General features: G+C 37.6%; 1 protein-coding gene across 1 annotated transcript in view; it reads right to left on the bottom strand.

Annotated features, from left to right (window-relative positions):
- The window catches only part of ATE1 (arginyltransferase 1), a 148,742-nt gene that overhangs the window by 23,565 nt on the left and 99,356 nt on the right, over window positions 1-25,821 (bottom strand). Inside the window, exon 11 of the mRNA XM_011359304.2 lies at window positions 14,015-14,135. Within this exon, the coding sequence (XP_011357606.1) occupies window positions 14,015-14,135 (121 nt within the window). The remainder of the gene's footprint in view (window positions 1-14,014; window positions 14,136-25,821) is intronic.

Raw genomic sequence — 25,821 nt, 5'->3', positions numbered from 1 at the left:
GATAAACTCTCAGAAAACTAAGAATGGAGGAAAACTTCCTTGACTTGAAAAAGAACAAATGCTCTCCCCTCCTAGGATCAGAAACAAGGCAGGAATGTCTGCTCTCACCATTTTTATTCAAAACAGTGCTGGAAGTGCTAGCCAATGCAATAAGGCAAGAAAGGAAACTAAAAGGCATACATACCAGAAAAGAATAAAACTATTCCTATCTGCATATGACAATGATACTCTTACAGAAAATCTCAAGAACTCTATAAAACAAATCCTCCTAGAACCATAAATGAGTTCAGCAAAGTCACAGGACACAAGAACATATAAAACCAACTGTATTGTAAACCATGTATCTGATAAGAGGTTCATGTCCAGAATATAGAAAGAACTCCTAAAACTCAACAACAAAAACACTAAGTAAGTTGATCAAAAAATAGGCAAAAGGCTTGAAAGATTTCTTTCTCCAAAGAAGATAAACTCCCAATAAACACATGAAAAGATGCTCTATCACTAATCATGGGGGAAATACAAATCAAAACTACAATGAGATACCACTTCACACCCATTAAGATGACTATTGTCAAAAAAAAAAAAAAAGTGTTGGCAAGGATGTGGCGAAATCAGAACCCTTACACGCTGCTGGTGGTAATGTCAAATGTTTTAGGCACTATGGAAAACAGTATAGTACAGAGGTTCCTTAAAAATTGAAATTAGAATTACCATATAATCCAGCCTAGGATTATACACACAAAAAAAATTGAAATCAGGGACTAAAATAGTTACTTGGTCACCAATGTTTATAACAGTATTATTCACAAAAGCCAGAAGGTGGCAGCAGCATGGGAGGATGAAAACAGCTTTGGAGGTGGATGGGGGTGACGGCTGCACAGCTATGCGAATGCGCTTCATGCCACTGAACTGTGTATTTAAAAATGGTTAAAATAGCAAATTTCACACATCCATCGCCATACATAGGTGCAAAAATGTTTTTTCTTGTAAAGAGAACTTTCAAGACCCATTTTCTTAGCTACTTTCAAATACGTAACAGTGTTAATAACTAGTCACCATGCTGCCTATCACATCCCCATGCCTTACGCATTTTATAACTGGAAATGTATACCTCTGACCCCCTTCATCCACGTCGCCCACCCCTCCTCCCTGCCTCAGGCACCCACAAATCTGTTCTCTATATCTATGAGCTCAAGGGTTTGTTTTTGTTAGATTTCATATAGAAGTAAGATCACACAGTATTTGTCTTTCTCTGTCTGACTTATTTCACTTAGCAAAATGCCCTCAAAGTCCATCCATGTTGTAAATGGCAAGATTTCATTCTTTTTTATGGCTGAATAATATGCCACTATGTACATAAATCACATCTCCTTTATCCATTCATTCATCGATGGACACTGAGGTTGTTCCCATTACTGTAAACAATGCTGCAATGGCCGTGGGGGTGCATATATCTTTTCAAGTTAGTGTTTTCCTTTTCTTTGGATAAATAGTCAGAAGTGAAACTGCTGGATCACATGGTAGTTTTTTGAGGTACCTCCTTACTGTTTTCCACAGTGGCTGCACCAATTTACGCTCCCACCCACAGTTTCCTTTTCTCCACATCCTCGCTAACACTTAACGTTTGCCTTTCTGACAACAGCCATTCTATGTGAAGTGACAGCTCCTTGTGGTTCTGGTTTGCGCCCTGGTGATCAGTGATGCTGAGCATCTTTCCAGGTACCTGTTGGCCATCTACATGCCTTCTTTGGAAAAAGGTCTTCAGATCTTCTACCATTTCTAAATTGGGTTGTTTTATTTGCTATTGAGTTGTATGAGTTCTTTTACATTTTGGACATTAACCCCTTATCATAGATATGATTTGCAAATATTTTCTCCCATTCAATACGTTGTCTACCCCTCAGCTTTATTAAGGTATAACTGAAAAGTAAAAATTAAAAATCTATATTCTTAAGGTATACAATATATTTTTATATATGTATACATTGTGAAATTATCACCACAATCAAGCTAATGAACACATCCATCAAAAACAGTGTTTAATGTAGAAAAACCCTATCATAGGAACAATATTCTGGTTGCTCCTTACTGTTCTATATGTGGACACCTTCCCAACCTGACTGTACACTGGCTGAGGGTGGGAACCACGTCCCACGCTTCTTTGTACTCAGAGCCTAGACACATTCCCTTGACCTGGGAGATACAAAGACACGTCAGGCGCAGTGCCAGGTGGCATCCAGTAAGGATTCGTGGTTCATGGTGTTGATCTTAAGCTCAGGCTCTTCAGAGACACAACTTCAAAGTAACTATGCAGCTTCTATCAACTTTTTTGTTAATTAGTACCACATGTTTTATTACTCAATGTCTGAATTCTCAAATCATTCTTGGATTATTTTCTTTCATTTTTGAATGTGATATAAATGTTGAAATAAATCAAGTCAGAAGAGCTTTAAATTGTGCTCTGTGTTGATCCATTTTTAGAACAAGAATGGTACCTGAAATCTTCATGAACTCCTGTGGATTAACCACAATGAAACGCATGGAAATGATGCTACTGCAAACCACTCATCAAAAACACCCCAGGCTTATGTAGAATGAAAGGCTCTGTCTCATGCCTCACACCCTGAACCAGTCTATGTCTGCTTCTCCAGAGAGGCTGAGATCTCCAGAAACAAAGACACTGTGTGGAGAATACCCATGCTCTAGACCTTTCAGTAACTGGCAAAAGCTCAACTGATGATTTGTATGGAGAGAGGAATTTGGGCCCAAACCCGACAGTGAATCATAGCCAGTATCAACTGCTGGCGCTGAATTACAGACACTTCTGAGAAGCCCATGAGCTACATATTGCTTTACTGCTGCTCAAAAGCCCTGAAGTTACTGGTCCCTCATCTGATGCACATAATCACCTGAGTGTTTTCAGTCCATTATCTTTGGGTACTAGATTAAAACCTGCACCCCACTTCCACGAAGCAAACTCCTCTCTCTGAGGAGATAAACAAAAAGTACTGAACCAGATAAGCTTTTCCATGTTTCTTCTGGTGTATTATTCTCTTTCTGAGAGGAAGGAATGTTTTAACCTCTGACAGCTACTCGGGTTTTGGTGTTTTTGCTTTAATCTTTACTAGACCCTCCTATCCCTTTCTCATGCTACCAGTCCAGTGGAATGTTCCATGTGCTTCCAGAGTTTCTGCTGTGCTTTCATTAGTTCACAATGGCTAATGATGGAATCCATTTGCTGTTATCTGCTGGCTCAAATCTCCCCAAATGACATCTGCTTGCTCTTGGTTTTCAATTTCATTTCATTACACTGCACTAAAAATGTCTACTTTGAAGCAAAATGTTTTAACAATGAAAACGTGTGGGGGACACAATAATAAGAACATTAAAACCTCTTTCTTGTTATTAACGGTAGCCATTATTAACGCAAGCTAATTGGCAATGACAACCAAGTCAGATAAGGCAAAATTTTACCACTGACACACAGAACCTCTGGACAACAACAACAGAAGAAACTGCTTTGTCCCAGGCCACTCCTGGACCCTCTCTTGTGTCCCCCATCGGCACTGACAGACTCTGACACAGAAAGCAAATCCTTGTCTTCATGTTGCTTGGCTATACGGTTTACCCACAAGTCCCTAGAAGCTGAAACTTACTAAATTTTTTTAATTTAAAATAAATCTTTAAGAACTCTTCCTATACCCAAGTAGTTCTTCGTAAGTCCTGACACCATTATAGAACTTTCCAGGGCAACAACACAAGAGTATAGGTACAGACGCCTCCTTCAGAGCAGTGTTGCTCAGTCCTTTCAATCCAAACATTTTTGTTACGTGTTTTAAAATTTCAACAACACTTTTAATGTATGTTGAAAATTAAGTGACTATGATAAAAACAAATAAAGAAGTATTACAAAGCATCTGTTTTTATATCTATACACACTCTTCTCTCCTTGAAAATCGCAATTTGTTTTCAAAAGTACTTTCGAAACTGTGTAGTGACAAAAGAAATGGCTGCTGGTTATAATTTAAAGCTAGGAATATGCTTCCGAAGCATACTCCAGCACCACTGGCAAGTTTAAAAAGTGAAAATAAACTAAATGGTTCCTTCTGCTTTTTCTTGCCTTCCTGAATACAGTTTGAGTGCTTTAAGAAAACATGTTCGAAATCCTAGTTTTTATAGACAATATAATGTGGTGGCTGATCAGCTGCACTGCAAAACATCTTTTGTTTTATCAAAGGATTCACAATAATGGATTAAACAGTAGGATGTTTTTTAAAAGACAATGAAAAATATAGTGCAAATTATAATCTCTAGATTCTACATGATTTTTTTGAAAATATTAGTTTAAAGGACAAAAATTACACAAATTTAGTCAACTAGTTCAAATATATTTTTACAATTAGTCAGTGCATCACAGTATCAAATCTCCTCTCTCCCCATAACTTCTAACTCCATTAACATGAAAAAAAAAAATTTTCGGTTAATTCAGAGATCCGAGGAATTACCTGCCATTACTTTAAAATGAAGATCAAATCTCCCATAAGAGCAATGACTGTCTTTGGATGGATAATCTGCTTTGGATTCTCAAGATGGCAGGTGAGACAAATGCTGGTGAAATAGTTCAAATAGCCCTGGTTGCTGGAGGGAAAAGGGGTCCAACAGTTGGTGACCGGAAAAGACTAGACTTTGAGTGGTGAACACGCAATGCAATATAAAGACGATGTAATACAGAACTGTACACTTGCAACCTATATAATTTTATTTACTAATATTACCCCAATATAACAAAACTTAAAAATTTTTTATAGCACTAGCATTATTGCAGAGCTCTACTGAGCACTTCACTGTATTCTTTCGAAGGCGACTGTCACACTTCACGACCCACTCTTTGGCGGGAAGAAAAGATCTTCTTTAAGAAGGGAACTTAACTAACATTTAAATGTGAAATTAGAACTCGGTTCCTGACACTACTTTACACTACAGGCTCAAATGACTGCACGAAGCTTCTCTGCTGTTGTCTGGTCAAATAAATTAGGCAACTTGATATTGAGAGCTAAAAACACTAAAAGAGAAAAACGTTCTATTCATTTAAATTTTCCCTAGCATACTCAAATAATATTCATTATTCTATTCATTTAAATTTTCCCTAGCATATTAAAAATAAAAAACATTTTTAAAAAGCATCTTTGCATAATAAAATCAATGGGCATGGTATTTCATTCCAGAGTTTGTTCAAGGAGATAAGCCTGTAGAGTCATATTTTTTCAAAAGTCAAATAAACCTGGAGAATCCAGGCACTTGGTAGACAAAGACAGTTACATTACAAACAAAACAAAAGCAAAGAGTAATTTTTAAAACAAGGCATATGATTGCTTAGCTTGCTAAAATATACGTGATAAAGTGATACTGTATGTATTTTGTTTAGTTTGGCACACTTTTCAGTTAACTATCTAGTTAGGGACATAATCTTTGAAATACTTGATCAATAAACTTATAAAATGAGACCCAGTAAAATGTAATCAGTAGCGTTAATCTTGACCAAGATTGATAGTAGACTCCTTTATAAAAAGAACATAAAAATCTGAGCTACAGGTTTAAATCTAATATAGCAGAGAAGGAAAAGAACCAATTTGTCACCTCACCAATTTAGAAGTGACATTTCTTACCCAAAGCCCATATGTGTGATACATAAGAATAAAATACACCGTGAAAACCATGTGCGAAATGGATATGTCGGTTACCAGTGTCACCAGAATTACGAGAGAGAGGAGAGGCCTGTTAGCAACAGCCAAGGGAAGCCCAGAAATGTACAAATGCTGTTATCCAGAACAGTAAGTCCTCGCTCAATGTCATCGACAGGTTCTTGGAAACTGCAGCTTTAAGCGAAATGACATATAACAAAACCAACTTCACCACAGGCTAATTGATATAAACAAGAGGTAAGTTCCTACAGCACATTTCTGGTCATAAAAACATTATCAAACTTCGAAATAAAGACCCAAGATGCCTCTAATATGAAACACTGAAATAAATGTGAGCTACACACACATTTAAGAAAGATTAATAAAAACGAGTAAGATCATTCTTTTCCAACTCACTTATTCCAGTTCAGGGTCAAGGAGAGCCAGAGTCTCTCCCAGCATCCCCGGGCACAAGCTGAGACCAAACCTGGACCCGGGGTGCACACCCTCCCATTGAGACTGGGTGAATTCAGACACGCCAATTCACATAATGTGCGCATCTTTGGGACGTGGGAGGAAACTGGAGTCCCCGGAGGAAACCCACACAGGCGTGGAGACGACATGCAAATTGCACAGAGGCAGTGGCCCTGGACAGGAATTAATTTTTTTTCTCACCAACATTATAACGAAACAGTATTACTCCAGGACCTACTGTACAATTTATGACTTGGCTACAGCCCAGTTCTTGCCTACGGCCAAAACCTTCCTCAGGCTTTTGATAGGCTTTTGGTAAGTGAGCCCATTATTTACTTCAAACACCCAAATTTCATCAAATACTCTCACGATATCTGACCTGGAGCCCTCCACTGAAGCTGTCTAGAGTCATATGGTCATTCAAACTTGCCCAGTGAAGACAGTAACCTGGCTGTGTCAGCACAGTCTCTTGTCTGGCCTCTGCTCCCCAGGGCCCATGACATACACACAACACCCACCAGCCGGCAAAGGGCTCACGATCACCACCACGGTCGGACGTCAACTCAGTAATCTGTATAGGTCCTTCCATGACAGGAATACCTAATACACCCTTCCCCGTCTCAACCCCTTTCTAGTTCTTAGCCATGGTTTGTCTCACGAATTCTGATTCAGATGGAAGAGCAATGGAGTTCACTGTGAGGATGAAATAAGACGATGCAGGATAAGCATTTAGTACAATGCTTAGACCAACAATTATTAATCACAGCAATTACTGCTCCCACCACTCCATCTACCAAAGCGGAAGCAGTGGCAGAGCTGGAGTGAGATCCAGTCCGCCACCTGTCCTCACCCCGTCTCTCAGCTCTCCCAGACTAGTGTTCTTCTAATTGTAGGTGGTAGTGGTTATAAGAGTAATGTCATGGATCATGACCAGCATTTCTTAAAAAATAAAAAACTACAACAAATTCACTAGGGTGCATCACACGAGTGACGATGAGTACCGTTCGGCACATTTGTTTCAGCTGTTTGTGTGTTTGTGAGCAGGTACACATGAAAATGTGTACTGTGTTACAGTGCAGAATGCACTTCTTATACGGGACCACAGTCGAGAGTTTGGAAAACACTGTCTTAAAACTACTTGCCTTCACCTGAAACTAAAACATTAAAAATCTGATCACAATAGTGAGGACGAGAGAGGGAATGAAGGGCCGCGTGTAGTGAAATTTGGCGCTGGGTGCTTCAGAATCATATATCTGACATTTGTATAATGCGTTCTAGCTTTTAAGCAGTTTGATCCTCACAAAAACTCTTAAAGTCTTAAAGCAGATTACGATCTTAACTTGATGGAGTCTGAATTTCCAACTTCACAGACAACGACACTGAGGCTGAGAGGCTCGTGACCTGCCTAAGGTCACAAAGCGCGTGTGTGGCTGAGCTGGAACCTTTGTCCTTAGGTTTCCGGTTTAAACCATAATATAATGTTACTTGGTGTTCATGCTCCAGTTACCTGCTATTCAGTAACAGTAACGATTAAGTATTAAGTATAAATAAAGTTAATAGACTGATTTCAGAGGTCATGAATGAATAATCAGAGAATGCTATAAAAGATACCTAAAATTCAACTCTTAGTTTGAGTGATCTTTAAAATATCACAGTGCAGGATTCTGTCAAGTCCAAAGATCTGTAGAGTGAGACGGGAACCGAGGACCTATCTTAAGAACTAAATGCAATGCAAATGCCAGTCAAGACATAACCTTTGGGGCTTACGGGATGCAAACTTCAGCGAGCAGACCGAGTAACTAGGTGAGTGAAAACTTGGTCATGGGCTATGTGACTACCTCTTTGAGATATGGAGTCATAGATAAGGCACTGTAAATAGGCTTCAGTGTGTCCTTCAAACTGGAAAAACTAAATTAAGAAGGAAAATGTTTGAGAATAAATACCATGGTATTAATAATGGTATCAAGGAATCTGAGCATACTTGCTATTTCTGTACCTATAATGTCTGACGGAACTGGACCATTAGAATAACAACAGATCATACTCATGACTTCATTTGTCATCTTAACAATACTAAGTCCTCAGTTCATGAACATGGTCGATCTCTCCACTGATTAGGTCTCCAAGCAATGCTTTGTAGTCTCCAGTGTGGTGGTCTGGATAAACATATTTCTACGAACTATATGCTCTCTTATGCTACTGTAAGTGGATTTAAAAATTTATTTTCCAATTGTTTGTTGCTAGTATGTAAAAATACAGCTGACTTTTGTATATTAACTGTACCTTCTGTGACCTTGCTAAAATTCACTTATCAGCTGCCGTAGCTGTTTAGTAGACTTTTGGAAATTTTCTTGGGAAACAATAATTTCTGTCTCCAACAGGAAATATGTAATTAAATAACTGATTTAGACTTGTGATTTCATACTTGGTAAAAATTTAAGTTCATTACATCTATAAATTTATTAGATTTATAAGAGTACTTTGTTGGACAATTGAATTAAAAGAGAAATTGAGTACACTCCATTTATAAAAGAAGCTTAAAATGTTCAAAGAAATTTCATTAGTAATTTGTAAATGCAATCAAACATTATTCAAAAACCCCTTAAAATTACTGCAAGGTTGTACACTGAAAATAAGATTTGTAATCTGAATTCAAATGTCTAAAGAAGCAGATGTTTCTTTAACAGACTGTTACTTTAACGAACTGAATAATAATTACTGAAATTCAAGTGAACCACAGAGTTGCCTTTCCGGCAAACAAAAACCGTGCTCATGAGCACCAAAACCTTAACTTTCAGTAGTTAATACCTACGTGCCCACGAATATGGAAACCTAACATATATGTATATATCTTTAAAAGTTGAGATAAACCAGGGTTTTTAACACTGGGGTTGTGATCTTTTAGTAGGCTGTAAAATCAGTTTATGGGTCAAGACAGCCATTTCTTTTTGACGGACTAGTAAAGAACATGGAGTGCATCACATCTAGAGGATAAACAGTATTTCATGAAACTCTGGGTTTAACTTTATGTACACGCGCAGTACTTCATTTATACAGGACGGAGCTCTTTCTGAACCTAGTTATTTCGCACACAAAGGCACGGTCAGAGTGGGGCTTGCTTTTCCTGTGGGCAAATGCAACAGAAAACACGGAAGTATGGGGGGAAATGCCAGGGAACCACGCCAGCAAGAAAGCAGAATGGAGTAAAGAGAGAAGAACAGAGCCAAACGAAACGACGTAAAGCAGCACGGATGGAGCCCCAGGAGTTTCAGAGGCTCAGACCAGGAAACACTTCCGACCGTGTTCAGATTTTCAGTGACAACAGCAAAGAGTTAAGGTACCCAGAAATTCTCTCGTCTGGGTAATGGCTTAAAGCACTGAGCCAAAACCAGGTGTTATTTTTTCAATAAGTTTATATTCAATGTCCTTAACTAGTAATTCACGACTTAGTTACATTAAAGACAAATTAGGGAACTTCTTGCAAACATTTCAAAGTACATACAGAAAAGAGAGCTAATGTCCAGACTAGTGTGCGGTAAAATCATACTACTGCAATTTTAAGTAGAAACAGAAATAAAGGTTATTCAAATTCGCTCCTTATTTTAAATAAATACTGAAAATAAGTAATTATAGAAATCATAGAGCAGTATTAGAATTAAAATTATTTTAAATCTGATTAAAAACAAATACTAGCTGTGATTTTTTTCAATAAATAATATCTGAGGGGCCAATGATGAAACATTCAATTAAGTTCTAAGGATAAACTGAGGTTACATGGGGAAAACATATGATGTGCTTCAGAAACAGTATACGGTCAATAAACTTAATATTTTGTAAATCTGGAACTAAAGGATTTTACCACTAAGAATAAATACAAGATTTGTCCAACATTAAGAGTCAAAACAAATCATAGTTTATCATGGCTCTAAAACCAACCCCAAACATCTGGTTTACTCTCTCAATGACGCTTGTAAAATGTTGACAGCAGACACGCTGCCTTGTGACGTAAGTGGTGGCATCTCCCGAATGGCTAAACTAATGGTCAAGTAGTTCACCTTACTAAAGTAAAACACTACGAAGTATTAATAAGCAAAAACAACAAAAGTGCAAAGTGTTAATTCCTATTCCGTTTTTTAAAAAATACACACAGATATATGCACAAAAAAAAAATCAGGAGCATAAAAATATTAACAATGATTATTGCTGTGTGATGAGAGTATGTGTCATTTTAATTTCCCTCTTAGTAACAGTTTGATGCATTTGGACAAATTTTCTACTAGTATTCCCAGTAAATTTTTTTTTTAAATAATTTAAACAAAAAACATAAGATGTAACTGTGATATAGAATTTTAAAAATCTATACATACCTATCAATTTAAAAGCAATCTAACAGACTTGTACTTAAAAAATCACGAGAAAATTCTGATATCTTTTCTTTAGAGTAGGCAGAGGTCCTGAATTGAAAAACAAAAAACCTACTTATGAACAAAATGCTTGCTGTAGAGTTTTCCAAGTTACTTCAGTTTGGCGGCCACACTTCCCACAGTACCTTACCCAGTAAATACAATGGTTTGCATTGTTATGCAGACTTCCTAGTTGAGAAATAACCATAGAACCCAAACCTCCAAAATGTGTGTGAGTATGTGCATTTGGGAGGAGGGTGGGCTTGAGGGCAGAGAAGAATGGGATTTCTAGAGGCTTACAGCAATTCAGAATGCGGAAAATGGAACTCCTCTTACAAGCGGCCATTGATGCACCTTGTAGCCCAACTTTGTTTCACAGAGGCCTATGGTGATCAGCTGTGCCTTCTGCAGAGTTAACTACTGAGCAGCTGAGAGAAGAAACTAGATGTAGTGAAAAAAGCATCATCCAGACTAACAATACTGCCCATATTAAGCTCTGTATTTTGAGTGAGAGTTTGGGTCAGAGAACAGAACAGTTTCTCACAGATTCCATTTAAATCTCACATGACCATGTTCACAGCATGCGCGATACATTCCAGCATGGAACTGCATTTTAATTTCCTAAAACCACAGGATGTAAGTCTGATTTCAAATAGTGTCTGGACTGTGATATTCAATACTGATAGAAGTGTAGTATTCTCTTGAAAGTTCCAAAATTTAGCTCATGGAAAAGGATCTTCATTTTCTTCTGTTAAAAATGAGACAACAGGTCTCAAATGGAGTCACTTATGCTAAGCCACGCGCCAGCAAACCTAGACTTACTACCTAACTTACTTACAGTTTCAGCCTAACCCAGGAATGGAATCAGTCTGGAGTTATCTGGTAAGCCCTAGTGAGGTCATCTGCCTGACAGACCCTTGCCATCTCCTAAAGAAAGTGACCTTGCCACAAACAATAAGCTCTTTACGGGTAATACTTCCTTGTCTTGCCTCCTCTGCCTATAAAATAAAAGTCTTTCATTTTGTACCGCTCTTCAGAGTTCCTTTCCGCTTGCTAGATGGGATGCTGCCCGATTCATGAATCGTCAAATAAAGCCAGTAAAATCTTTAAAATTTACTCAGTTGAATTTTGTTTTTAACACTTCGAAGCACTATTTTCAAAGAAATTTACCCCTTTGATTTTTGTAAATGATTTCTAAACCATGAAAATTAAGAGCTAAAAGTACTACCATAAGAAATGTAACTTAGTAGGTTAAAGGAAAAGAACATGCTATGTATTCATCACTCACTGGGTATAATACACACTTGACAAAAAACAGTCAATATGAGGTTTTAAATTTTCTTTGCCATGAGATGCTTAATAGTTCTTACTTTGGGAAATAAATTAAAAATCTATTAACATGAACGAATCTTTACTTGAATGTCCATTCAATGCATGGAAATTACTCAGATACCTTGTCAACTTTATAAAACAGAGAGAGCCTGCGACTGCATTAACATCCAAGTGTTACTTGAAAAGAGAAGGGACCTTTAAAATAGAACAAGAAAAAGGGAAGATGAAATTATGTCTGAGTCTGAGAGTCAGAAACCAATTTAGATTATAGTATTATTCAGTTGGAAGGAACTTACAAGGATAAATTTTTATATGTGACATGAAATAATGCAGTAAGATATTCAAAGTTCTCAGCATAAGGCACTAGTTCTGACCTGAGCTTGAGAAAAGCTAAAAGGAGAAATATCTTTTGAGGAGAGGATGAGTAAGTATATGCTTTCCTCTAAATTACTATTTCCTCTGGCTTTGAACCTGACTCCAAAACCAATTGTCAAATTCAATATGTTTGTTTTAAGCAACTTGTTTGATCAATGAGGTGTAACCTCACTTAGAACAAAATGATGAGATTCTGATTAATAATTTAAGGTGTGGGAACTACAATTCCCCAGTTGTTCTATGAAACCTAAATATCTAGAAATTCTCAGAGAGCCTGGCGCATGAGTCGGCAGGGCCCCTACGGCCACTCGTCATCAGATTCTAAGGTATAATGTGTGAGAAGTGCCCGCTCTTGATTTCGTAACAGCTGAAGGTTACAAAGTACGATGGTACGTGAACCAAATTTTTATATAAGAAAAAAATGTTGATTTATGGGGGGGAAAAGGGACATCTTAGAACAGAAGAAATTACTGCATTTCTTTCCTGCCCCCCCCTTGTCTTCCAATTTGATTTTTCCATTTACTCCCTCCCTCTCCCCCAGCCTTTGCAGCTCTCTTTCCTTCTTTTTCGCCAAACTCAGACTGCAGATGGCTAGTAGGAAAAGGTTCATATCTTAAGAAGTGTGTGTCGGCGTCTCCTGGTGAGGACTCAGAGGTCAGCGAGGCCCACATCAGAGCACCCAGGGAAAGGCAGCTTAACGCAACCATCCCAAGAGCACGAGGAGCATCACAGCCCTCGCCTGACTGACAAAGCCGCAGTGGAGCAGTGAGGATGCCGAAGGCTATGTGTGCGGAGGAGGGCTTCTGTATACTGCCAGTGGTACCCAGGCCAAGGGAGGTGAACGGAGCTGCGCATTTGTTTAGAGAGAGGGATGAGAGCAAATGAAGACGAATGCCAACGAAAGCCTGTGGCATACATGGGGAGGTAGCATCCTAATTTGTGTAACAATCACCAACACAATAATAAGGGGTTTAATCTCAGCATGTTCATCTTATTTCAATCCTTATTACGGCTCAATATGGTAGGTTCTATTATTATTTTAATCTTGAAAGCCAAGAATCTGAGGCCAGGGAGATTATTAAAATGCCGAAGGGCACATAGTTTACCAGCTGATGATGGAGCCAGGATCAAAATGGAGGAAGTCTAATTCAGAGCTGTGCTTTAGTGTCTGTACAGACAGCTAGTGCACATTGTATCCAAAGGGAAATGACCAGAAAGTACTGTCACAAAACTCAACCCTTGAAATCACTTTACAACTAACTTAGTCCAACTGGTCAACATTTCTATCTTATTGGCTAAAGAATCTAGTGAACAATTTTTATGTACTGCGACGGCTCTAAAAGTAATGGATAATAGTGTCAGCCCTCAAAGAATGATGTAAAAACTAGTCTAGTGAGAGAAGCTTGATCAGTAAGTAGCACAAACACAACTAATAAAGGATGGTACAAATTACGTGAAATCATTTAGTGAAAATTTGCAGAAATATCAAAGTTAGATAAAATTCAAAATGCAGAAATGAGGTTTCTGCATTTATTTGCAAAACTGTGTTGTGTGCATGTGGTCCCTTTTCTCTCTCTCTCTCTCTTTCTCTCTCTCTCTCTCTCTCTCTCTCTCTCTCTCTCTCTCTCGCTCTCTCTCTCTCCCTCCCCCAATACTTAAAAAGTTACCTGGACCATGTCGGGAGCCACAGCCACATGAATTCTAAAAACAAAGCCAACGACTTCCGGCCAAGCTCCACTCCAAACGTACCTGCTTCTGGGTCCTGGTTGAAGCGGCAGTACTTGGAGTTCTCGAGAGAAGGCAGGCACTGCTCGATGGGCACCCAGACATACGTCTCAGGACACAGCAAATCGGAAGGCCTATAATGACCCTAAAGAGACGTGAAGAAAAAAGGCACAAGCATTACCTACATAGGACCTTCCTAGTTACAAGGCTCCAGAGCTCCAGGAAAGGTTTTAATCACAAATTTAAATGAAGTTAACCAGAAAACGGTTTTCCTATAAATACCAAATGACTCTATTAGCAACTACTTTCCCATCTCAAGAATGCACATTTGATTCAAAAGCTCTTCCAAAGTAACACATCACCATCTAGGATGCCTGTGTTGATCTGGAAGATGTGAGTTTCTACTCTCTTTTAGAAGAAATATTTAACATATGATTCTTGCTGAGTTGACTGCCCAGAATACCCAGATTCGAAATCAAGTTGTCTTTTAAATGCTAGTTAATAACAAAGGGGAATTTCTTTCCACATATGAGAGCATTAGAATATACATACATCAAGTGAACTGATTTTCCAAAATGAAACTTCACGACTCTTAGTCACAATTTTTTAAATTTGCTGACTCAGTAGATAATATTCATTCCATTATAATATATTAAAAAGTACTATCTTGTCAACATACTTCCATGAGCAATCTATACTAATAAATGTAAATAAAGAGAAGTTTAAAAAATATTACAGAAATTTCAGAGACCCATCTGATAATAACTCTCTAAAGTTTCTTCGTTCTGTTTTAGGAAAAAAATGATTTATATATTTATAAGCCAATTATGTGCCCCAAATCTAAAACAAAGATTATACAATAAATGCTGAAGAAAAAAATCATTCACCTAAGGGTAATTCAGTAGACAACTAACAAAAGATGATACAAATTATGTGAAATCGTTTAGTGAAAATTTTCAGAAATATCCAAGTTAGATAAAATTCAAAACGACTTTTCTCTAAATTTTATAATTCAAAATTCATTATAGAGGTTAAAATCTAACATAGTTTTTCAATTTTTTTACTAAAACACAGTATATCATAACCTAGTAAACATACATGAAAACGTAAACCAGAAACAAATGTTTACTACCGAATGCTTACCCGTTATATAATCCTTTATTTTCTATTCTACTTTATTCCATTTTTTTTTAAATGATGCTCTTAAACTACCAAAACTGCTTTCACAAACAGCAAATGGACTTCAACCTTAAAGTCTGAAAACCACTATCTAGTGCAAAACTCACGACAAAGAATACTGCTGTTGAAGGGCTTCACGCTGTTCTAGAGCTTTCCATGAGAGAGGCACTCTGTAACCAGCCTGCTCTGTGCCAGCAGCTATGTGAAGCATCACTCGGATACAAAATGAGCACATGTCCTCCCAGTGTTCAAAGCGTTCAGAAGTCCGTAAGCAAATGAAGACACTAAGTAAAATGTGCTCAAATTAATTCTTGCTTGCGAGGCTGGCAGAGTTTTCAGGGAGGATGTGGAGTTTTATTGGGGAACTTTACAGACTGACTGGACCAAGTCTAGGGCAGGACGAAAAGAAATGAGAACAATCTAGATGAGGGTTACAGCATGAAAAAAACACAGGGCTGGGCCTAGTACAACTACGCGGAACAGGAAATAGCAGGGCACTGCGGAAATGGAAAGGCGAGTTGGAATCAGATTCCGTGGAGCCTCAAATGTCATGTTTTGGACTTTATTCTAGATGAAATGAGAAGGCCTGCGGCTGAGAGAGAAACTGTGACAGGATGAAGACCAGAAGCCAGGCCTAGGACTCTGATTTTCTGGAGTATTTACGGAATTGCTGATGCCTGACTGCCCGAGAGCAATGAAGGTCACTGCCGGGAGCAGCTCCAGGTGGTCCACAGACTCATCTATCATTAAAATTCATAACACGAGATTATTTAAATTAACAATTTACACTGGAAGTATAATAAAGCCAGGTGTTCCACTGACATCATCTTATCAAAAGTAATGTCATTTTCTCCATTAATTCAGAAACTGCTGTAATGGGGGAGAGAGACAGAATTGTGTGAAGCTGTCCATATTATTAACAAATCTGAACAACTAACTACACAGCAGTCTAAATCGGTGGTTCTAAATCTTGCCCCCCTCCCTCTTTTCAGTTATGGATCATTCTGAAAATCTGATGGGGGTTAAAAAGTCTAAATATAAAAAGCTAAAGATACAAAACTTCTGGGGGAAAAAAAGGAGTAAATTTTCTTGGTGTATACAAAGATTTCTTAGTACACAAAAAGCATTAACCATAAAAAAAAAAAAAAGATGAACTGGACTTCATCAAAATAACATAATGTCTTCAAAAAATGATTAGGAGAATAAGCCAAAGAAAGACTGGATGAAAATATTAACAAAACATATAAGAGAAAACAGATTTGTATCCAAAACATGTAAAGAATTTAACAACTCGATAATAATCAACAATCCAATTTTTAAAAAAGGCAAAAGACAAACACTTTGCCAAAGATACATGACTATCTAATAAGCACATGGAAAGATATCCAACATCAGTTACCAGAAATACAAATTAAAACCATAATAAGATACCACAGAATACCCACTAGAATGGCTGAATTCGTGAAAAAGACTGGAAAACAAATTTGGGCATAGATTTGGACTATCTAGAACTTGGAAATACTACAACCATGTGGGAAAAAACAAATATTCTCGTACATATATCATCTGTGATTCTGTCTAGGATAAATCCCTTGAACTGGTATTGTTGGGTACAAGCGTTTTAAGTTTTATAGCACAAAACTATTTTCTAAAGAAGTCATGCTATTTTATTTTTCCATTAGCAATGTTATACATCAAGTGCTAATTTCCCTACATTCTTACCAACACAGTGCACTATCAAAACTTTTGATTTTTGCCAGCCTGAGACATGGCAGTTCATTGTGGTATTAATTTACATTACGATCTTTTCATGTTTAAAAGAATTTGTATTTCCTTTTCCATAAAGTTGGCCCATTGTGTTGTTAGATTTCTGGTCTTTTCTTACTAATTAAAAAATTATATAATAAGGAAATTAACCCTTAGTTTGTAAAATATGTTGGATTTTCCTAGTTTGTCTGTATTTTGACTCTGTATGCCATGTTCTTTTGCCAAGTGGAAATCTGGTAAGTGGTAAGATTTATCATTTTTTTTTAAATGGCCTCTGGGTTTTCCAATATAATTAAAAAGGCCACTATCACTCAAAGATTATAAAAACATTTTCATGTTTTTTTCTAGTACTTTTATGGTTTCATAATTTTACATTTACATTTATGCTCCATCTGGAATTTATTTTGGTGTAAGGTAGGATCCAACCTAATTTCTTTCAGATGTTTACCAAATGGTCTCGACATGATTTTTTGAATAACCGTCATTTCCCCCACTGATTTAAAATGTCTTTTTGATAATTTACTAAATGTCCACATATACTTATATCTCTTTCTAGACCTTCTATCTGTTGTTATACTGATCTGTCTACTCATGTACCAGTGCCACATAGTTTTAACTATTAAAGCTTTATATTATATTTTAGTACCTAGTGGGTCTAAACCCCCTCATTGCTCTTTATTTGTCAAATTTTCTGGCTCTTCTTGCTTAGTCTAGAATTCTGTATTTAGCATACAAAAATATTACCAATATGAACAAGGAAACAGTAATAAAATTAGAATGACGTATCTTCTCTATTGTAATGGCAGAACATAAAGAGAATCCCAAGAATATCTAGTAAAAAGAAAATATATGTATCATCTTAAGCTAAACAAAAAAACTCCCAAAACATACAAATGACACCATTTTTCTAATTTAAGGTGAAACTGAGTTCTGACTGGCTAACATGCACAGATCAAATATTTAGGGGGCGGGGGGTGGGGAGCAATTAGGTATCCACTTTGATTCTTGAAGGTTAAAGCAGACCTATTTCATGCAGATATGCAGATCCATCAACAGCCACATGGACCCAGTATCTGGATTTAACAGTGACACTAATGAATCAAAAACTTTCAGTCAATGAGCATTAACTGAATCCTCACTACAGGACAGGTACTAGACGCTGGAAACAGACAGAACAGTGAGTGCCTCTAGATAATTCCGTCTACTGGGAGTGTCAGACCTGGATGAAGTACACCTAAGAATACACTAATTGTGATCATGTACAACTGTCCAAAGTTCCTAAATTTTCACAATGTTCTTTTAAGGCAATACTTACTCCTAACAATGGGTCAGATATTCTATTTTTCACTCCTTAAATAGTTTATTCTCATGGAAAAGCCATAAATGTACACATTTTAACTCCTATTCATCGTCGAAATCAGATTTTTAGATTAGGTTAAAACATTATTTTTCTCCTAAGTATATGCTTATTTCAATGCTTCGAATATTCTGTCAAGCCATCAAAGAATGCAGAGTTTTATGTAATAAACCACTCTGAAATCTTATGCTTTCTAAGCGGAGCTGGCTGAGAGTTAAGTGACTAAAGTGCTTAAAGCTCAATTTAAAGTTGCCACCACACAAATGAAAAACACAGTGTGTAAGGCACCCTGCCTCTTCAGCCAGTGTAAGAAAATGAGAACTGCCTGTATTAAAAGTGTAATTACTTAAGGATTTGGACATACTTTCCCATGTTTGGAAACAAAAAATATTTAATCAACCTCTAAGTACATTCACTCATATTGGAGCAATGAGGTAAAAGCAGATTAGTTCCTAGGGTGCTTGACTTTTTGTAAATAAGAAGTCTAAGTTTCCACAGATTTCTTAATTACTCAAAACTATGAAAACATAAGCAGTCTGATTGGGCTTAACTTACAACTTTTTGGAGCATTCTTTCAATCTGATCTACAATTTTAGAAGATAAACTCTAGATTCCTACCATGCCATCTCCAAAAAACAACCCAACAAGGACAGCATCCCAGCGAACCCTTACCACGCAGGGCGCCGTCTGCAAGACTGGGTGACATGGTTCAAGGTAAGATGCCTAGGAAAGGTAAAAGTTATCTTCTAAAAAGCCTAAAAACAGAGAATGCATACTTTTCATTACTAATTTCTGGTGAGAGATAATCACGCCATTCAAAGTCCTCAAAGGGAACTAAGTTTAGCAAACTGGGATGCAGAACATCGCCAACCATTCTAACTTCTGTGGCTGCTTACAAACTGTTTTAGAACCGGAGGGCAAAACAAGAACAAGCTGGGTGCCTCTGTATTTTGAATTGCCATAGAAGAGTGGATGTTTCGCTCAGTGTATGACTGCGGTGCTCAACGGTTTTGTTTTCTTTAAAGAAAACCACTTAGACTATCTGTAAAACCCAAATTATACGGCACCTCCCACTCTCCCAAGAACAGAGAAGAAACTAAAATATGGTTATAATATTTCAATCAACTTTACTAGGCTGTCACAGAATGAAATTCAAGGAAATGCCACAGTTAAATCTAAAACGCTGGGGGGGGAAAAACCCAGCTAAATACATTTCCTGCTCTATTTCTATTAAAATTAACTGCTTCTTCTGGAAGAGATCATCCAGTTTTGGTTTTTGGTCACTGGAATGAACAGGCATTTTTTTCACTTGCATGCTTTAGACCATAATCTGAAGACCATTATCCATCCTATTGATCTAATTTTCTGCCCTATAAAAAAATCACAAAATAAATTATATGGAGAATATCCTGGTTTAGCAAAATATGACAGTCAAAACTCAGCCTAAAAATTACATCCATTTCGGTAGGCAGAGGTTAAAAACACGCTCTATCATTTCACAGGTGTCTAAAGTGCCTATAAAAGGGTGAGCATCTGCTAATGTTCGATTCCACAATCATTAACAATTTCAGTAAGGAGACTTTCAAATAAAATGACATCCTTTACTTCTAATGAAAATACAACTAACAACACTAAGCGACTCCCCTCAGTTAAAGTACAACTAGTTAGAAATCTGGATTTTCAAAGGCAAAAGTTAGTAGATGGAGGAGAGGCAAAAAACGGTTCAAGCAAACCTTGGCAATTAATTTTTTGGGTAATCTTTTTAGAGATGTGATTCGCGTACCATAAAATTTACCCTCTTAAAGGGTACCATTCAGTTGTGTTCAGGGTATTCGCAGGTTGTGCGAGCGATACCACCGCATAATTCCACACCGTTTTCATCATTCTAAAGAGCCGGCCTGCACCCACCCCGCGGCAGGCACCCCCACTCCCTCGCTCTCCCAGCCCCGGCAACCACTCTGGCAATCACGTCAATGAAACACTTGTTGACACTGCCAATTTCCTATCTGAGTGAGAGTAAAAGCCAGAGCGTGACACAGCCCATGAGGCCCTGAGTGACACGGCACCCGTCAGTCACCCTTCTGGCCTGTCTTCTAAGACACTTCTCCCTCGCCATCATCCACCCTGCCACACCGGCTTCCTTGCTGCTCCTGGAACACGCTGGGCTGTTCTCGCCTCAAGGTTTCTCACCGACTTGTTCTCTCTTCTGGTCTTACAGATACTTCCATGGCCAACTCTGTCATCCACTTTAAGTTTTTGCTCAAATGTCATCTTCTCAATGAAGCCTACCTACTACTTTTCTTCCACAGGACTTATCACCTTCCAACACTCTACTGACTTACTTAATCGTTGCACAGGAAACTCTTTGCTACAACGTAGAAATCGGGGTAGTTTTAGTCTGATTTGTTCTGACGTATCCCAAAGCCGGCTCAGTAAATAACTGCTAGATGAATGAACGGTGAGCCCAATACACACCACCCATGAGCTTCCCACCTCCTTCTCTAAACACTGTGGGTGTTATTTTATTTCGCTCTCGTGGCGCACACGAACTAATCAGTATTTGCTGAACTCGTATTTATGATACAACTCCACCATATTTTTATTGTATAAGAATAGTTCCCAACCTTTAGGGATTCAGTAAATTATCATCAAATACTAAAAAAGTATAAAGACGTTATCATGACAGGATGTATAAGAGTTACTGAATTTTCTTTTTAAAGAAATGGAACAAAAAATCATCAGATTTATATGGAAGCACAAAAGACCCGAATTGCCAAAGCCATCTTGAGAAAAAAGAATGAGGCTGGAGGAATCACTCCGCCCCGACTTCAAATTATACTACAAAGCGACAGTAATCAAAACGGCATGGTATTGGCAGAAAAACAGACACACGGACCAGTGGAACAGAATCGAGAGTCCAGAAGTAAGCCCATGTTTATATGGGCAAATAATTTTCGACAAAAAAGCCGAAAACATACAGTGGAGAAAGGAAAGCCTCTTCAATAAATGGTGCTGGGAAAACTGGAAAACCACCTGCAAAACAATGAAACTAGATTCTTGTCTATCACCACACACCAAAATGAACTCAAAATGGATAAAGGACCTGAATATAAGACCTGAAACAAAAAATGCATAGAAAGAAACACAGGAACTAAACTCAAGGACCTTGGACTTAAAGAGGATTTTATGAATTTGACCTCAAAGGTGAGGGCAGTAAAAGCAAAAATAAATGAATGGGACTACATCAAACTAAAAAGCTTCTGCACAGCAAAAGAAACCGTCAACAGGGTAAAGAGACGACCATCTAAATGGGAAAATATATTTGCAAGCAACACCCCGATAAGGGTCTAATATCCAAAATATACAAAGAACTCATATGACTCAATAACAACAGAAAACCAAATGATTCAATCAAAAAATGGGCAGAGGACCTGAACAGACGCTTCTCCCTAGAGGACATATAAATGGCCCAACGCATATAAGAAAAGATGCTCAACATCACTAGCTAGTAGGAAAATGCAAATCAAAACCACAATGAGATCCCATCTCACACCTGTTACCATAACTATAATCAACAGGACAAGTAATAACAAATGTTGGAGAGGATGTGAAGAAATAGGAACCCTCATACACTGCTGGTAGGACTGCAAATTGGTGCAGCCACTATGGAAAACAGTATGGAGGTTCCTCGAAAAACTGAGAATTGATCTACCATGTGATCCAGCAATCCCTCTACTGGGTATCTACCCCAAAGACTTGAAAATCCATATCTAAAAAGATATTTGCACACCGATGTTCACAGCAGCATTATTCACAGTGGCCAGAACATGGAAGCAACCGAAGTGTCCTACGATAGATGATCGGCTAAAGAAGCTGTGGTGCATATATACAATGGAATATTACTCAGCCATAAGAAGAGATGAAATACTGCCATTTGCAACAACATGGATGGACCTTGAAATAATCATACTAAGTGAAATAAGCCAGACAGAAAAGGTTGAAAATCACATGATATCACATATGTGGGCTATAAATCTAAAAGCAATGAATGAACAGGACAAACAGAGACTCATGGACATGGACAATGGACTAGTGGTTACCAGAAGGGATAGGGAAGGGGGGAGGGGAAAAAATTAAAAAATAAAATGTTAAAATTATGTATATATACTGTGAAAAAAATATATGATGGCATTTAAAAAAAAGTTACTGAAATTTAAAAAGGGGGGTTCTCATACTAAAGAAGGGTGGAATATAACTGGTTCACGCAAATTTAGGTTTTTGTTCCTCAAAGCTGAAAATATTTCACTGGAATATACTTTCTTTTAAAGAAAAGCACAGCTTTTTTTACTATTTCATTTTTAAAGAGGGAGAAATGCGACTGGAGAAAAGGTCTCTTCATCTGTTCAGAGTTTAGCAGCGTCGTTTTGGCGGTGACAATAACAATGAATTGGCCCTGCATTTGTTAAGAACACAGTCCCTATAACAATTCTGTGTATCATCTGCGTTAATGCTCTGAGCTTAAAAAAGTAATGAAAATAGACATGTCCATTGTACAGACAGAACAGTAAGATCATGTAATGGTACTGATAAACTCAGAACTAGACTCCTGATTCCTATTCTTTCTATATCTAAATTTTTAAATATTCACAGTTCTTTAAAGTATTTAAGTAACTTCCAAAAATCTTAAAAATCACACTCAGTTCAATTCGCACGAAGACTCTGCTTGGAACCAAGGATAAAAAGAAGAAATGAGCCTTGTGAGGCGCTCGTTATCTACCGGGGGAGGGAGGAAGTTTTGCTCCAATGACTCATAGACACTGGTAGACGCAGGGCGGTGGGCACAAGCGGCCAGGGAAGCACAAGGGAGCCGCGGCAGAAGACCAGTATGCCATGACGCCGAGAAGGGAGACAAGAACCATAGACAAGATGCTGGTGGAACATGAAGGTGAAACCACCAGCCTTCTCTGGAGAGTCCTCAGAAGAGTCCCTTCTGCAAAAAAATGAGTCTTCAAGTCGGAGCAGCACCATGTTTGGGAAAAAAAATTAGGCATTTACCAAAAGCAAATATAGCTCCAAGACCTACATAGCTGTCTCCCTCCTGGGCTCCCAAATACGTGTCCATAAAAACTTCACCAAATAGGAAATGAAATGAGAAACAACTGTTTCAACTCTACAGATCAGTATGTGGTCCTGTGTCTACAGTTTGTGGAAGTTTCAAAAATAAATGCATCCTTAGCTTTACATTCAAAACGTTAATGTCAGGTTAGTTATAAAGAGTAACTCCATCTTTTCTCTGAACGAATGCCAATTTCCATAAATTCCAATTTATTTCCAGTAGTATCTTTCTTCTTAATACAGAATGATATATGGGAAGCAACTTTCAAGTTCATGAATGGATCCTATTGTAACCTAGTATGAGCTAGAGAAATACTATGAAACTCATGGTTTTAAAATGACGTTCTGGTTTCTTTTATCTTATTATATCTTCCTAGATCCCCACAGAAGTAATTTTTATGCAACTGATTGTACAACTGATCAAAAATGAAAGAAAGGTTTATTATTTACATTATAATGGAAAATTTCCTAATAACAATTCTAAAGAAGGCACTGAAATTACGAACCACCCCTTTTCAAAGAAATTCAGTTTTAAAAGGTCCGCTCTTTGATTATAGTAAATCCAGAAATACATGACTTTTAATTTTGAAAGAGATTTAACATCTTTTTTAAATCTTTTTAGTTTTTGGCCTTTATAAAAAGACATGTGAACTCCTACATCCTCAGGACTACATACGTCTGCAAATCTGACATGTAAGAATTCTCTGTGAATGTTACATTTTTCTGTATAAGTGTAAATAATATGCAAATGAGAAGTTATTTAATTAAAGTTAAAGCATTTGAGACTGTTACTTTTCTCAGGAAAAAAAAAAAAAGAAAATCAGAGAAAAGTAAGGAAAGGCTCCCACATGATATTCACCCAAGCTTGCAGTCTTGGCTTTTTAACTGGAAACATCTGGGGATGGGCCTGGCCGGTCTCAATAAAGTCACCAATTCACACCCTGCCATTTTGAGGGTATTTTGTTTTTACAGTTTTCAAATTAAAACCAAACGGAGTTTCCTTTGAACTCCGGTCCTGAAGCAAAGATCTTTATGAGATTTCTCTCTCAAGAATACTTTATAAATATTTTGAGAAATACGAAGGATTTTGTGAACATTTGAGAAAAGGATAAAGCAGCAGTTTTTGTTTTGAAAGTTCTAGTTAAATTAAAATGTAAGGACACTAAAAAGACAGTATTATTTAAACACACGCACACGCACGCACACACGCACGCGCACACACACACCCCCCCACATGGTGAACACCAGTAGTACTGAACAAAAGGGAAAGATTAGCTAGACAGTTAAGTCTTTTATCAGGTAAAGTTGATATCAGTATCCCATTTTTCCACGATAAATCCACAGATTTTACCAAAGCCAAATGCTTAAAGAAAAGCTCTAATACTACATAAACAAAAATAGTTCAAAACAATCCATTAGAGTGGGATGTGCCTCAGAGAAAGCAAGTAAGAATAAGGGCTTATTAAATCCAGTCTTTCCCCTGAAAGACAAAACCAGTGGAATCCCATCCGCGAAGTACAACGGCAGACCCTTTGCTCCCAGATTTCATTACATAAACAGAGAGCGACTTATCAGTCCCCAAGAGAGCGCTTGAGCAGTAACTCTAGCTGCTCTGTTTTCAGAAACTGTGTTTGGATTGTGCCATGCTCGGTTGGTGAGGTGAGCCGAGACCAGGGAGACAAAGGGCCTAAACATCTGAATCCATTTGTGCTCCCCAAATTCTGAGAGCCAACAGATGTACTCCATGTGCGGCTAGGCTAAACTTTAAAAACTTAAAAATACATATTTTTCCCACTGACTAACAAAAGTGATGGTATTCTGTGTTTCTTTAATTAAAATCCAAGGGTTCACAAAGACTCTGGACTTACTCTAAAGCTTCCTTAAGACGAGGCTATTTATTTTACTATTAGCAAATAACAGAAAATAAAGATTCTAATTCAGTTTTAATCACAATCTTTGCTTTTATTTTGGAAACCCTGGGTTAATCTCTTTTCTTCTGGAAAATACAAAGAAAGCTTGTAAAGAAAAGATTCAGGGAGTCAACTTACAGTCCAAATTTAATTTCAAACTGAAGGGTCATAAGTTGAAAAGGATGAAGAGAAAAAAAAGAAATGAAAAAAGAAACAGAATGAAAGGTAAAGACAAAGAAAATAAAAGAGAAAATGAAAAGTGAAATCTAGAGCGTCTTTAATATCTGTCAAAGATTAAACATTTAAATGAATATTCGTGTACGTGTGCACATTAAATTTGGCCTTTGCCATTTCGGTAAGAAGAGTCAGTTGAGGGGTTTGCTTTTTTAGGCTATTACGTGGAAAACAGCACTTAGAAGAATCACCGGCCCTGTCACTACCGTAGATGAAACCACCCTTACCTGGGCAGTGGGGGGCTGGTTCTGAGTTCTCCCTCGTGAACC

This window comes from Pteropus vampyrus, unplaced genomic scaffold (genome assembly GCF_000151845.1).
Source record: "Pteropus vampyrus isolate Shadow unplaced genomic scaffold, Pvam_2.0 Scaffold46, whole genome shotgun sequence".
In the NCBI taxonomy this organism is placed as follows: Eukaryota; Metazoa; Chordata; class Mammalia; order Chiroptera; family Pteropodidae; genus Pteropus; species Pteropus vampyrus.
This window is presented reverse-complemented; position numbering and strand designations above follow the sequence as displayed.